At 40.9% G+C, this 15,175-nt stretch overlaps 1 protein-coding gene across 9 annotated transcripts in view; it reads left to right on the top strand.

The window, feature by feature from the left end:
• The window catches only part of smarca4a (SWI/SNF related BAF chromatin remodeling complex subunit ATPase 4a), a 110,924-nt gene that overhangs the window by 64,473 nt on the left and 31,276 nt on the right, over positions 1-15,175 (top strand). For all 9 annotated transcript variants that reach the window (XM_087983417.1, XM_087983416.1, XM_087983415.1 and 6 more), the window contains 9 exons: positions 783-946; positions 3,938-4,004; positions 4,135-4,245; positions 5,307-5,549; positions 6,553-6,666; positions 7,912-8,019; positions 9,278-9,364; positions 10,680-10,726; positions 13,054-13,220. In XM_087983417.1, coding sequence (XP_087839543.1) covers positions 783-946; positions 3,938-4,004; positions 4,135-4,245; positions 5,307-5,549; positions 6,553-6,666; positions 7,912-8,019; positions 9,278-9,364; positions 10,680-10,726; positions 13,054-13,220 — 1,108 coding nt within the window. The remainder of the gene's footprint in view (positions 1-782; positions 947-3,937; positions 4,005-4,134; positions 4,246-5,306; positions 5,550-6,552; positions 6,667-7,911; positions 8,020-9,277; positions 9,365-10,679; positions 10,727-13,053; positions 13,221-15,175) is intronic.

Below are 15,175 nucleotides of genomic sequence, written 5' to 3'. Positions count from 1 at the left end.
CTGAAAGGAGGGGAGGGTGGCTGTGACAATAAGTAACTACCCTTTCAGTGTGTGGTCTAACCAGTGGCTTTCATTGCAAAAGTCAGCAATAAGATCTGGTTTTCCAAGGTGGCCATAGAAATGGAAGAAGGCAAATCAAGAAACACTTCCCAGCTTAAGAGCATTTTGTCCATAATGTATGTTCCAGTTCTTTGAAAGAGCTATCTAAGCTGAAACCCCATCCCTTTCTCATGCTACCAAAATTTTTCCCCTTCATGTGTTTATATCCAATTCAATTTTGAAAGTTACTGTTGAATCTGCTATTAGTATATTTTCAGTCAGCTCATTCCAAATCATAACAATTCACTGCATTAAAAAAAATTTTCTTATCTCATCTCAGTTTTTTTGAGATCAACCCTGTCTTTAAAGTCTGCAATTATTGTACCAAAACTTAGAGATTATAGCTATCAGGAAAGATTGTGCAGAAAATAACCTGATCGAAATCTTGATGGTTTGCTAGGTTGGAAAAAAAATCTGTTTGTTGGAGAAATATAAATATAGTCACTAAGAAAACCAGTAGGGAATTCAGGAAAGTAATGAAAATGTGAACTTCTTATCTCAGAATATAGTTGAGGCAGAGAGTAGAAATATGTTTAGCAGGAAGCTAAGTTAGTACATGGAGAAGTTGAATTTGTGATAGAATGAAGTGAAGAGGAGCGGAAGAAAAATAAATACCAGCATGGATCCCAATGGTCTGTTTCTGTGCTATATCTTTTTTGTAAATTTTATGCAATTCCATGCAGGTCAAAGGTCTGGAATGGCTTGTCTCGCTGTACAATAACAACCTGAATGGAATCCTTGCTGATGAGATGGGCTTGGGAAAGACCATTCAGACGATCGCACTCATCACTTACCTCATGGAGCATAAGCGCATCAATGGACCTTTCCTGATCATAGTACCTCTATCGTAAGGAGAAAGCTGTTCTTATCTCTACCTGCCAGGGGCTGAGAAAGCAATGTTGGCCAGGATGCCAGGAAAGTACTCCCTGCTCCCATTCAAAGAAGTCTTTTACATCATCTTACACCAATGGAACTGATGATGCATCAGTTTATCACTTCTGTTCAGAACTTCAGCGGAAAAGGATTCCACGGTTCTCCTAAATGTTATTGGGATGGCGGAGATAATTTTGACTTAGCTCTCTGGGGGTGAAATCTACAAGATGTGCTGAAATGCTGAGTTTACACCTTGTCATAATATTGATTTTAATTCAGGATAAAGTTAGAGGGGTGCGAAGTAAACATTTCACCGGGCTCCCATCAGTTTCCCAACAGGCAGAATAGGTTAGAATTTCCCAATGAGCTCAGTCTACACTACATGGGCTTCAGCAGTTCATCACCACTTCTCAAGGACAATTGGGATGAACAATAATTGTTAGCCTAACCAGCAACATCCATAAATTGTCAATAAATGAACAAAAAACAATAAATGCATTACTAGAGTTGGAGGGGGTAAGAGTACTATTTCATCTTTTGATCATCGACATTTTTAAAAACCAAAACCATGAAATCCTTTTCCTCTTTCACTCGTAGCATAAATGCTAAACTGAGGCTCCATATGTTCCACTGGTGCAGAGCAGAGGAGCACTCCCAATGTCCTGAGCAACATGCCTCCGTCAACCATCACCAACACTATTCCTGCATGTACGAAAAGGCTGCTGTGTTTGCATACAAAAAAGTAGTTAATTGGCTATGAATCTCTTTCAGAAGTTTCAAGTGCTGTATAAATTTTAATTGCTTGCTGTCACCATTTTTATTCTTGTTAATTTCAGTAAACAGTTATTGCTCAAGTTCCATATTAGTTAACATATGATTCAAGCATGTTGTTATCCCTTTTTGATTCTGTTCCTGTGAGAGGTCACTGTGTCTTTTTTATAAGGCCTTATCTATTGACATAAAAAGTCTGCATGCTGTGCATTGCTTAAATTCGTGCTTATGCAGCTAATCCGTTTCATTTTTAAACTTGGTATGGTTGTGAAAGGGGGAGGGGTAGGAATGTGGCTGTGAACAGGGGAGAGTTGGGGGGGCGGGGTGAGGCTATGAATGGGATAGGGTGTATTCCAACTGAATGGGGTGAGTGGGGTTGGAGGGTGGTGCAGTGTGAAGGGAGAGCAGTAGCAAACCCCACAATCCCTGACCTCCTCGGTCAAATCTTCCCATGGTTCCCCCATCTATATCCTACCTGCTGCTGCCATTCCCGACCTCCCTTAATTCCCCCCTATTGAATCCAGTTCAATATACTTGTTTTCTGTGCATGCCTTTGCATATGATGTCATTGGAATTTTGCATAACGACGTAGAGAGTCTGCATCTGTGCGCATGCGTGTTTCCAGACGAGCGTGCAAGTGCAGTTGTGAGTGTCAGCAAACACTGCCGATGTCAAATGACCAACAAAATAGCTGATGGTACTCCTTGCATGTGCAGACAGTGCCAGTAATGTCAACTGGCCGTGACATGCTTCAGGATGCATCCAAACATGCACCACTGTTGTCATCATGTTCCATGCGTAGTAGTGTGAGTATGTGCACAGCCTGACCCTCCTTTATTTCACATTTTGCTTCAGCTGCTGCTTCTCAGCATCTTTTTTTTGTCATAGTTGCACACTTATTAGTTACCCATTGGTTGAAGGAAGCAATAGCTGACATGGTTTTGTGAATATAGCCTTACTTTATGGCCTCTACTTATACTTCCTAATGACAGAATGATTTGTCTTGAAGAAGAGTCATATCAAATCAAAATGCTAACTGCTTCTCTCTCCACAGATTCTGCCAGCATTTTCTGTTTTGATTTCAGATTTCCAGCATCCACAGTATTTTGCTGTTATCAGAATAATTTTGCTGCCTTGACTACTTCCTCTCACACTCCCTCCCAACTCTTCACATTGATTTAGTCCACAGCATCAGTTGATCCCTCATGCTGTTTTGTTCCCTTTTAGCACTTGCTTTTCCTCCTTGCTGAATATTAAAATTAGTTATCCAGCTCACTGCAGAACCTTCTTGAAGTAGCATTTGAAGCATCTGCAGTCATTACAAAATTCTGTAACTTCCAAATGACGTCAACTTCCTCTTTGTGCATGCTAACTCTGCACTGCCTAGATATGAAGTTTGGACCATTCATCGCTGTTAAACTAAGCTTCAGTCTTCCCTCTCAGGTGAACACGACTCATGAAAAACAGATTTTCCGATCATTATCTCATTACTGTTTGTGGGAACTAGCTATAAACAGGATTGGCTACAGAATTTCCTACATTACAATAATGATAGTTCTTTAAAAGGAACACATTTAGTATAAAAGTGTAAAACTATAAAGTCATCATAGTTTCTATAGATATGCGTTTCCTGTACCTGCTTATTTTGAAATAGCTCTGCTAGAAGAGAGTAACAGACTCTGATAGAGCTCCGCTGTGGGAGATGATTAGGCTCTGCTGGATGAGAGGAACAGGCTCTGGTGGAGCTCTGCACGAGGAAAAGAACAGGTTCTGATGGTGCTCTGATGGAACCCTACTGGAGGAGAGGAGTGGGCTCTTGCAGTAACTTTGCTGAGAGAAAAGGAATAGACTTTGATGAAGCTCTGCTACAGGAGAGGGAGTGAACTTAAAGTCAGCATCTCAGACGAATAGAGCCAAGAAAGCGGTGGTGGAAAAGGAATGCAACTTTTAAAAATGTACCAAACGTGGAGAAAAACAATTTTGGTATCCAACTTGATAGAAAGGAGAGATTTGGAGACTGTAATTTGATCTCCAAGCTTGTCTGAATCTAATATAAAGCTTTTAGATTTTGTTATTATAACCCAACTTGATACTCATAATGAGATTCCAGCCCGTAATTGTAGCCATCACTCAGTACAATAAGAAGCCAGTAGTTTCCGTGTATTAGCACTCATTTTAGTGATTGTATTTACAGAACGCTGTCAAACTGGGCCTATGAGTTTGATAAGTGGGCGCCATCAGTATCACGGATCTCATATAAGGTACTTTCATCTTCAGATTTAATGCTCTTATTTTGTACACTGCATGTTGTTTGGTTGTTTTGTATTTGCACGGCCAATATTGATGTGGGTTTTCTCCTCTGCACCCCCATCCCTGCTCTTCCTACTTCAGGGTTCTCCTGCAGCTCGAAGGGCATTTGTTCCTCTGCTTAGAAGTGGGAAGTTCAATGTCCTACTCACCACTTATGAATACATCATCAAAGACAAGCATGTTCTTGCCAAGGTGAAGTTTTACTTTCTTGCATAATTCTCTTCCTTATCCTGTCATCCAATTCCCCAGAGATCATGATGTATGCTGGACTTCTATCTTGTTAGTATTTCCTCCCATTGCATTCACCTGTTACCCCTCCAATTTGGACCTTACATAGGCCAGAACTCTTACATGAGTCCAGAATTGTAGTATCCCAGTACCAGGTCCTCCATCCCACATCCTGTTTCCACAGTCTAATCCACCACCTTGGTACTCCAATGCCAAATGCCTTGGTACTCCAATGCAGGTGTCTTTCTGCTACTCAAATGACCCTATGGTATCCGAGTGTCTAACTCACTGTTGCTGGTGTCATAGTGCAGAACCAACTGCTCCTGATACCCTATTATTCAACCCACTGTCTTTAGTACACATTCATGTCAAAACTATTGTCCCTCGCACACAAGCGTCTAACCCACTGTTGCTTGGAGCCCAGTGTCTAATTCTCTGCTGGTAGTATCCCAGTGTCTAATCTTTCACCTATTACCATAGTGTCTGTACCACCGCCCTGGTGCTACAGTCTCTATGCCACTGCCCCCATACCATAGTGTCTATATCAAGTACATTTTGAATATGACAGATCCGCAGCTCCAGTATAAAATAACAGAATCATGTAACAGAGTGATACCATTGCATCTGCACCACTCTTTGAAAGAGTTATCCAATCAGTCTCACATTCCACTGCTGTTGCTCCACATTCCTGTCATAGCTTCTTTTCTCTTGAATGTTTATTGCCTTTCCTTTTGGAGGCTAGTGTTGAAATTGCTTCCACCAACTTTCAGGCAGTGCATTCCAGCTTACAACTTGTTCCAAAACTTTTCAACATTTCTGAGTTTCATAGCATCTGCATACCTTTAAATTATGTCTTGTTACACTGATACATGTAGATATCCACTCCTCCTCAGAATCATTCCCTCTTCTGCAGATATCGTTTTCCTTATGATAATGTTCGATCAGTTGAGCTGACTTCCAGGTGAAGGTTTCTTTCACAAAAGCCAATTTGGTAACTATTTTCAATGTTTTCTTTTCCTCTTCAGATCCGTTGGAAATACATGATAGTGGATGAAGGTCACCGTATGAAGAACCACCACTGTAAGCTAACACAGGTGCTGAATACGCATTATGTGGCACCACGTCGCCTGTTGCTCACTGGCACTCCACTGCAAAACAAGCTGCCTGAGCTGTGGGCACTCCTCAACTTCCTGCTGCCAACTATTTTCAAAAGCTGCAACACGTTTGAGCAATGGTTCAACGCCCCCTTCGCCATGACAGGAGAAAAGGTACATTAAGGATGAGGGCCAGAAATGATCATCATACAAAGTGGACATGTCATATCAATGCAGAAACCTACATGTATTTAGAACTTTCAACTTCTTACAGCCCTATATCCCTTTTGTGATCTCAGCATTCCTCCAATTCTGGAATGATTAAAATCAAGAAGACACTGCCAGCGACTGTGTTTCCAGCTCCCATGACTTTAAACTATGGAATTCCCTCCCTCAAACCACTCCATCCCTCTATCTCTCCTTTTCCTATAAAATGCTTCTCTTTGACAACTTGGTCACTCAGCCCAATAACCCTTTTATGTGCCTAGTTATCAAATTTTATTTGAATCCACTTTAAACCAGGATGGTTTTGGTTTGTATTTTTAGTACCTGAACATCTTAGAATTTCATTTCACGGTGAGAAGCAAACCAAGGTAGTTTACTGAAGGATTCCGTTTAGTGGATAGAACTTGTAAACAGAAATCTTTATCCATTTTATACTTGATTAGTAGTTTTGTGTCATTTCAATAGTTTCTTTCTTGCCTGTACATGCAAGTTATGTTTCAAAGCTAATTTTTGAATGTTAATACTAACCTTCTCAGAGGCAAATGAGGAATACATAGAAGGTGGCTCCCAAACTCTGGATGGAATTATGAGACATTAAATCAAAAAATGACACTATTTGGAATAAAAGCAGAGGAATTATCCCGTGTCTTGACCAATATTTATCTCCCAACCAGCACTGCCAAATAAAATTAATATTACATTGATATTTGTAGACATTTGCTGTGCACAAATTGGTTACCACAGGGCTTACATTACAACAATTTCAGTATTTCAAATATATTTCTGTAAATTATATTGTGGCATCCTCTGTTTTTGAAAGGTAAGTTCAATAGGAATTTTGGTAAGGAAGTGTTTTGCTCAAATGCATCTTTTTTCAAGATTCAGATTGCGTCATAATTCTTTATGCGGCCACCATTGTGTTCAACGTCTTGCCATCTGTAATGTAACACAGGTGGATCTAAATGAAGAGGAGACTATTCTGATCATCAGACGTTTGCACAAGGTCCTCCGCCCTTTCCTGTTGAGGCGATTGAAAAAGGAAGTTGAAGCTCAGCTGCCTGAGAAGGTGATTTTCCTGTTCTGAACAGTTAGAACACGCCTTTTAACTGGGGATAGTGGCAAAGGGACACCTTACTCCTGGTGGCTTTGTAAATAGCTTCAATATGAACATCACCAATTCTGCTGGACTGTGTTGACTGTGATTGCTTTACTAAGCTAGGTTCAGTCTGAGATAGGAATTCCACAAAGTCACTGTTTAATTTACTCACCAGTGTCTTTGAATGGATCCCATGAGACATCATCCCATCCTGAAACAAGTCTAGTAACCTATTCCCACTCTCCCTTCACAACAAACAATATGGCTTCACTGGAAGTCACTTCCCAATGGTGACAGAGCTCCACTATTACATTACCTCTTAGTCATCAATATTCCAACTGAGGGAGAAATAACCTTTCAAGCATTTTTTTTATGTCTAGTCAATCTTGTGAATCTTTAACTCCTGACATGACTCAAATACCCTCCCAATTCTAGATAACCTACACCAACCCATCACAATCCATCAGTTTTATAATCACTGTCTTGAAGAAGTTTGACACATCTTTTAATATTCAGTGCCAATCACATTTGGTTTTTTCTTTAAACTTTCACTTCAGTAACCTTTTCTAATTCTCAGAACATTTGACGATGTGCAGTTTCTGCAGTTGTAAAACCCCCCACACTTAATTGCAAATGCATTGTAGTTGGAAGCTCACAGTATTGATAACAGTTAGCTGACCCGTATAGGAGTGAGACAGAATATTGCTATGTCATCAGATCAGTGGTTACTAATGGTGCCATTAATTTACTCAAAACCATATTGTCTTTCCTGCTCCCCATTCTAAGTACTAACTGAGGGAGTTCAGTAGGAGATTGTATTTCACCGTCTGCTACAGTTTGTGTTTTATTCCCTTGTCTGGATCATCTTTGTCTTTCCTTCCTCTCTCTACCATTAATTCTATTCTGTTGCACTCTAGCAGACAGAAAGAAACATGCCTGAGCTTAGTAGAACCCAACATTCCTCTTATTGGGGATCCATCAGAGAATCTTTTCTCTGTTGGATTGGAAGACTGACTCAACTGGGTTTATTCTGTTGGTCAGTAAATGGGTACATTTGTGGCTTGTGTGCAAGTCGATTGACTTCATGTGTTAAGCAGTTAAAAGACACAGCTACCTATGGCAGGATGAAGAGAGGAGAGGGTGAGTGTCCAAAGCTGCTTCTGAGATGAGCTTTCTGAAATAAACCAGCTGAAACAGTGTTTTATTCCCTCATAGGTGGAATACGTCATTAAATGTGACATGTCAGCTTTGCAGAGAGTACTGTACCGCCACATGCAAGCCAAGGGAGTGCTGCTGACTGATGGCTCAGAGAAGGATAAAAAGGTTTGGGAACAACTCAGTTATCTTCCAGCACTGAGCCATTCACTGGAGCAATGACCGTTAATTAATATTCACCATTATGTGTCTTGCACTGTTTTTTATGTGATACAGTTTATTTACATGAAAGTGTGGCCTGCTGATGACTTTGACTGTTTCTGGGGAGTGGTCATTGTATTTGCATCATTACCATCTGGTGAAGCTGCTTATAGTTTTTTAAGTTTATTTGGAGTTTGCTTGTTGAGGCATTTGAAATAATGTTGGTTGAAACAAGCTAAATAGAAAACAGGATATTAATGTCATTCAAGGGGTGTAATGCAAGATATACGATTAAACTAAATACTATTTTGGGTAGAGAATAGGACAACTCCTGAACAAACAGTTGTGAGGCTGTGAAATGCATGTCTGAGGTAAATTTTACAGCAAAGCTCATGTTCATATTTAAGATCAACAACAAAAATCCTAGCATTTCTATAGTACTTTTAACATAGTAAAACCTCCCAATGCACTGTATAACAATGTTATCAAATCTAAGTTAAGATTGAGCCATTTAACAAAATTATAAGATAGATGACCGAAAGCTTGGTCAAAGAGGAGTACCTTAAAGAAGGAATGTTTCATAGAGAGGAGGAGAAGTGTAGGGAAGAAATTCCAGGGTTTAGGGCCAAGTCAGTTGAAGGTATGGCCAGTTTTGTTGGAGTAATTAAACTTTGGGATGTGCAAGAGGCCAAACAGAGGTTGTTTGAGAGTGATGAGACCAGAGGAATATCAAAGGAAGAATATGAATTTTAAAAGTGAGGCATTGCTGGTATAGGAGTCTTTGTAGGTCAGCAGCTGAAGGGGTAACAGTCAAGTAGAATTTGGTGCAAGTTTGGTGGTTGAAGGCAAAGGGGTTAGATAAATAATTAAGAGACTATTTGTGTTCAGTATAAGCACAAGCAACAACACTAATTGGGCTGTTTGACTCATTTCTGTGTTGTATTGCTTATGTAATTGTATGTTATGCTCATGTGTGAACTCCAACTCAAAAGCTTCTGTTGAGCTTTGCAATCTTCATACAATTCATGAAATTCAGGAATTTTCATTTCTAAATGTTAAATCTGATGTTCTGAAGCACTGTCTGTGAAGACAGCCTGCAGTCTCAGCACCAGTGGAGAATGTTGTTTACTGCAATTATTTTATGTTTCAACCTCTAACTCCTGCACTCTTTCTTCAGGCCAAGTGCTGCCATTTAACTGTGAATTCTTTGTCTTATTTGCTTTAGGGCAAAGGAGGCACAAAGACACTGATGAACACCATTATGCAATTGAGAAAGATTTGCAACCACCCATATATGTTTCAGCACATTGAGGTAAGCAGCTCTGCCTACATGTGCTAGTGTCGCAGGGCAACAGTTGGCACTTGGTACAACATCAACTTTATTTAGAACCATAGCTACAACCCCAAAAATACATTATTTGCTCTCTGTCAAAGCCCCACTAATACTCTCATAATCTCTTTTAAGTATGTAATTCTCCTGATTTTAACATCTGTAAGACAGAGAGCTCCAGAGCAGGGGTAAGGATGAGGAAGACACTCACCAGTGTAATACAGAGGGGAAATGAACTGTGTTCCTGCCTCTGATTACTTACCCAAGAACTGTACCGATAAGTATAAATGTTTGGTTGTGCATGTGAGCATACCCATGAGTGATTGTACAAATGCATGGTTGTGCATCTGTCATTGCTGGAGATCTATTGAGGGCAACGTTGGGTTAGGTTCCAGTTTTCTCCTTTCTTGAGGGTGCTCTCTCTTGTAGGGTTTGCCTGTGTGAGCACTGACCACCCTAACCCAAGCATCTATGCGTCACCTGTAAAAACTGTGCATCAGTGGAAAACATCATACCAAATCTCAACCTTCTTTTTGCCATGTGTTTTACCAACAGAAATCCTGGGATAGCAAACAGGAAGGGGAATCCAGCCTATTTTCTTAATTACTTTCTGCCAAGAACAAACATGTGAGGCATGGGGGTTTACAAAATATAGACCAGCAAACTTTGCAATGGCCCACAATTTCAAATAGCTCTAATTGTTCAGGTTTACTAAAATGTATTGCAGCTTTGTGCCAGTAAATAGTTTAACGTTGAACTCATATGGAAGTGAGCAGCTGTGATTACCTGATGCTAGAGTGACTGTGTAATGGATAGCATGCTCAGTGGCAAGGCATTCATTCATGTAAACTTTGTCTGCTTTTTAAAGTCAAGAGTGTTTATAGAAAATCTTTGCATTAAATTCATTGTGTAAAGGGTGTGCACTGATTGCTGAATCATTGAAGTAAAATCAGTATTTCTTCAGAGTTTGCAATTTAAACATTCACACCAGTTTCCAGCAAACCACTGAATTGGAGTGCCCTTTTGTAAAGTCTCTTTGCATGGCTTCTCACTGAGTGGGAGATTGATAGTTAGTTCTGCTTCCCAATGATCAGTTGACAGGAATATACGGATTAATGGATGTGTATTGTGTATGCATGTGTGTCACAATGACACAAATCAGAATGTGTTTTTGCTATGGTGGAGTTCACCTCATTCCAAATACAGTGTTGCAACTTTTGCCCAAGGACTGAGAATATTGCAATACTTGCTTCTGTCCTCCACATTTACATCTTCATCCCTTTTATTTTTCAACCAGGAGTCTTTTTCAGAACACTTAGGATTCACTGGAGGCATTGTACAAGGGTAAGTGCAATAGTCTCTACAACAAATCAGAAAGCAGCACTTACCTGGGCTGAATGTGTTGTATGTATGATGAGACTAACTAATTTAGTATGTAAGGAGGTGTTTCAGTAATTTGAACCTACATGGGTAAGGTTGGTAACCAAGACCCGCTAAGGATAAATTTGAACACTGACCTGCTTAAAATTTAGCAGACATGACTCACAAACCTTATCGAGTTCTTTGAGGATGTGACTAGAAAAGTTGATGAGGGTCGAGCTGTGGATGTGTAAATGGACTTCAGCAAGGCATTTGATAAGATTCCCCATGGTAGGCTCATTCAGAAGGTCAGGAGGAATGGGATTCAGGGGAACATAGCTGTCTGGATGCAGAATTGGCTGGCCAACAGAAGACAGCGAGTGGTAGTAGAAGGAAAATATTCTGTCTGGAAGTCTGTGACTTGGATGAGGGGATTGAAGGATGGGTCAGCAAGTTTGCAGATGACACAAAGGTTGGAGGTGTCGTTGACAGTATAGAGGGCTGTTGTAGGCTGCAGGGGGGACATTGACAGGATACAGAGATGGGCTGAGAGGTAGCAGATGGAGTTCAACCTGGATAAATGCGAGGTGATGGATTTTAGAAGGTCGAATTTGAAAGCTGAGTACAGGATTAAGGTAGGATTCTTGGCAGTGTGGAGGAGCAGAGGGATCTTGGTGTGCAGGTACATAGATCCCTTAAAATGGCCACCCAAGTGGACAGGGTTGTTAAGAAAGCATATGGTGTATTGGTTTTCATTAACAGGGAGATTGAGTTTAAGAGTCGTGAGATCTTGTTGCAGCTCTATAAAATTTTGGTTAGACTGCACTTGGAATACTGCGTCCAGTTCTGGTGGCCCTATTATAAGAAAGATGTGGATGCTTTGGAGAGGGTTCAGAGGAGGTTTACCAGGATGCTGCCTGGACTGGAGGGCTTATCTTATGAGGAGAGGTTGACTGAGCTCGGACTTTTTTCATTAAAGAAAAGGAGAAGAGGGGACCTAATTGAAGTATACAAGATAATGTGAGGCATAGATAGAGTCGATAGCCAGAGACTATTTCCCAGGACAGAAATGACTAACACGAGAGGTCATAGTTTTAAGCTGGTTGGAGGAAAGTATAGAGGGGATGTCAGAGGCGGGTTCTTTACACAGAGAGTTGTGAGAGCATGGAATGCGTTGCCAGCAGCAGTTGTGGAGGCTGGGCCATTGGGGACATTTAAGAGACTCCTGGACATGCATATGGTCACAGAAATTTGAGGATGCATACATGAGGATCAGTGGTCGGCACAACATCGTGGACTGAAGGGCCTGTTCTGTGCTGTACTGTTCTATGTTCTATGTTCTATGACCTGAGCTACTTCCCTTATCATAAACAGTTGAACAATTTGTCAAAATGGCTGTGATCAAGGGTTGAAAATGTCTGTGACCCTGAGAGCAAACACTCAGAGAACCTCCACTTATAAACAGAGTTGATTAAAGAAAAGCTCAAGATGGCTGTCTGATTAAGAGGTACCTGCTGTAAACACGCGATCTATTCTGACCAGTGTTTTAAAGTGCTAGAGTGGGTTGATTGTCTAATGGTGAGGAGCAACCATGGTTCATAGTGGGCAATTTAGACAGTGAAGATCTGAGTATGTTGGTTACTGTGCAGCAGGCTATAGATGAGAGAAAGTTGATTTATGATGACAAGTTATCTGTTCGTGACTAGTGCGACAGTATTGAAGCTGAGCTTAACAATAACCTAGAATCTTCCAGTGGCTTGACACTAACATCAAAGAACGCATTGGCATCACAAAGTGACCACAATCATTGGGGTTGTATTTAATAACTTCTACTTATGTATTAATTTTAACATAGTAAATTGTTAAAAGGTGCTTTACAGGAACTTTATTGAATAAAATTGGATACTGAGCCATATTCGGAGTTACCATGACAGGTGACAAAAACTAGGTTTTAAACAGCCTCTTAAAGAAGAGAAAGGCAGAGAAGTTAAGGAAGAAAATTCCAGAACTTGGGTACCTAAAGGCCAAGCTGCCACAGTCGAGTAATCAAAGTCTGGGATGCTCAAGTGACCAGAATTGAAGGAGTGCAGAGATCTTGAAGGATTGTAAGTCTGGTGGAGGTTACAAAAATAGGAAGTGGGTGGTGAAGCTATGGAGGGACTAGAAAACAAGTATAGGAACATTGATGGATAGGGAGCAACTGTTTTCGCATTAACTTCTAAGGTTATTGTTCTGGGCCACTGGACACTCTGGTCTGGCACTGAGATGGAGGCCAATGTGGAATTCTGTTGAATTGTGCTGTTTGCTGACAGGGCTGATCTTTACCGAGCCTCGGGGAAGTTTGAACTGTTGGACAGGATTCTCCCCAAGCTGCGAGCCACCAATCACAGAGTGTTGCTCTTCTGCCAGATGACCTCACTGATGACCATCATGGAAGATTACTTCACATACCGCAGCTTCAAGTACCTTCGCCTGGATGGTGAGTGGATCACTTGGTATTGCTAACTCCTCCATCTCCAGTCTACCAGCCACTCACTCCTTCTGGAGTTCTCCAGGCAACACTCCCCTTCCTACACCATTTCTCATTCCAGGGATGACTTTTCATTTCTGAGAATAGACACCTGAGGAAATAATTTTAAACCAACCCATGTTAAGGAAGTGATGGCATCTGATGCCGTATAGATTTAAAATGCCACCCAGTATTGCTCTGAATTAACCAACCCTGCCTTATGTTAGTAGAACATCACAATCAACTCTACTTCTAACCTTGATACAGCAAGGTTAGATCCCATGGAATACAGGGAGAACTAGCCATTTGGATAAAGAACTCATTCAAAAATAGAAGACAGAATGTGGTGGTGGAGGGTTGTTTTCCAGACTGGAGGCATGTGATCAGTGGTGTGCGACAAGTATCAATGCTGGAGTCCACTGCTTTACATCATTTATTGAAATGATTTGGATGTGAACATAGGAGGTATAGTTAGTAAGTTTGCAGATGACAACAAAATTGGAAGAACATCCTCAGAGTAAAGGGCTGAGGAGTGGCAGATGGATTTTAATTTAGATACATGTGAGGTGCAGCATATTGGAAAGGTAAATCAGGGCAGGCCTCATACACTTAATGATAAAGTTCTGAGGAGTGTTGCTGAACAAAGAGACCTTGAAGTCCAGGTTCATAGTTCCTTGCCAGTGGAGTCACAGGTTAATAGGATAGTGAAGAAGGCGTTTGGTATGCTTCCCTTTATTGGTCAGGGCATTGAGTATAGGAGTTGGGAGGTCATGTTGTGACTGTACAGGACATTAGTTAGGCCATTTGTGGAATATTGTATGTATTTTTCTGGTCTCCCTCTTGTAGGAAGAATGTTATGAAACTTGAAACGATACAGAAAAAATTTATAAGGATGTTGCCAGGGTTGGAGGACTTGAGCTATAGCGACAGACTGAATAGGCTGGGGCTGTTTTTCCTGGAGTGTCGGAGACTGAGTGGTGACCTTATAGAGGTTTATAAAATCATGAGGGACATGAATAGGGTAAATTAGACAAGGTCCTTTCCCTGGGGTGGTGGAGTCCAGAACTAGATGGCATAGATTTAGGATGAGAGGAGAAAGATTTAAAAGGGACCGAAGGGGCAACTTTTTCACGTAGAGAATGGTGCATGTATGGAAATATGCTGCCAGAGGAAGTGGTGGAGGCTGGTACAATTACAACATTTAAAAGATATGTAGATGGGTATATGAATAGGAAGGGTTTAAAAGGATATGGCCCAAGTGCTGGCAAATGGGACTAATTAATTTAGGATATCTGGTCAACGTGGACAAGTTGGACCGAAGGGTCTGTTTCCGTGCTGTACATCTCTATGACTCTAATGACAAAAAGAAAATACTGCAGATGCTGGAAATCTGATTTTACTTCCAACTGTTCATAATAGCCAAACACTGCAGTACTTATCAGCAGAGAGTAACTTGGCTTCTTTCCAACATTCTTGTAATTTGTTCCACTTGCTCTTTATCTCGCTCCCCTCACCACCGTCTCTCCATAAAATCCACCATTTTCCAGCTCTTTTCAGTTATTAAGAAGGATCATACTAGACTTGCAAAGTATTTCTCTCTCCACAGATGCTGCCAGGCCTGCTGTGTTTCTACAGCACTTTCTTTTAAGTTTTAACTAGGTACCAGTCAGACACAGAGAATTCAGCTCAATTTGTTTTATTTTCTGTTTCTCCACTACTCCCTCTGCCAACCCCTCTCCCAGGTTTCCACCTTCGTTCACAGGTGATAAGACCAGTTGTAGTGCCATTATTGGACAACTGACTGAGATGGACCCGCTCAGTTTAAAAACTGAGGCGAAATGGCTCTTGTGGTCCCACCTACTCCAGAGATGCATCAGAACATTTCTGAACAGGTTGGATAGAAAATATCCAAAAATGTGAGGCTG

The sequence above is a fragment of the Chiloscyllium plagiosum genome, unplaced genomic scaffold, assembly GCF_037043375.1.
Source record: "Chiloscyllium plagiosum isolate Xiang-an unplaced genomic scaffold, Cpla_swu_hap1 HiC_scaffold_45, whole genome shotgun sequence".
NCBI lineage: Eukaryota > Metazoa > Chordata > Chondrichthyes > Orectolobiformes > Hemiscylliidae > Chiloscyllium > Chiloscyllium plagiosum.
This window is presented reverse-complemented; position numbering and strand designations above follow the sequence as displayed.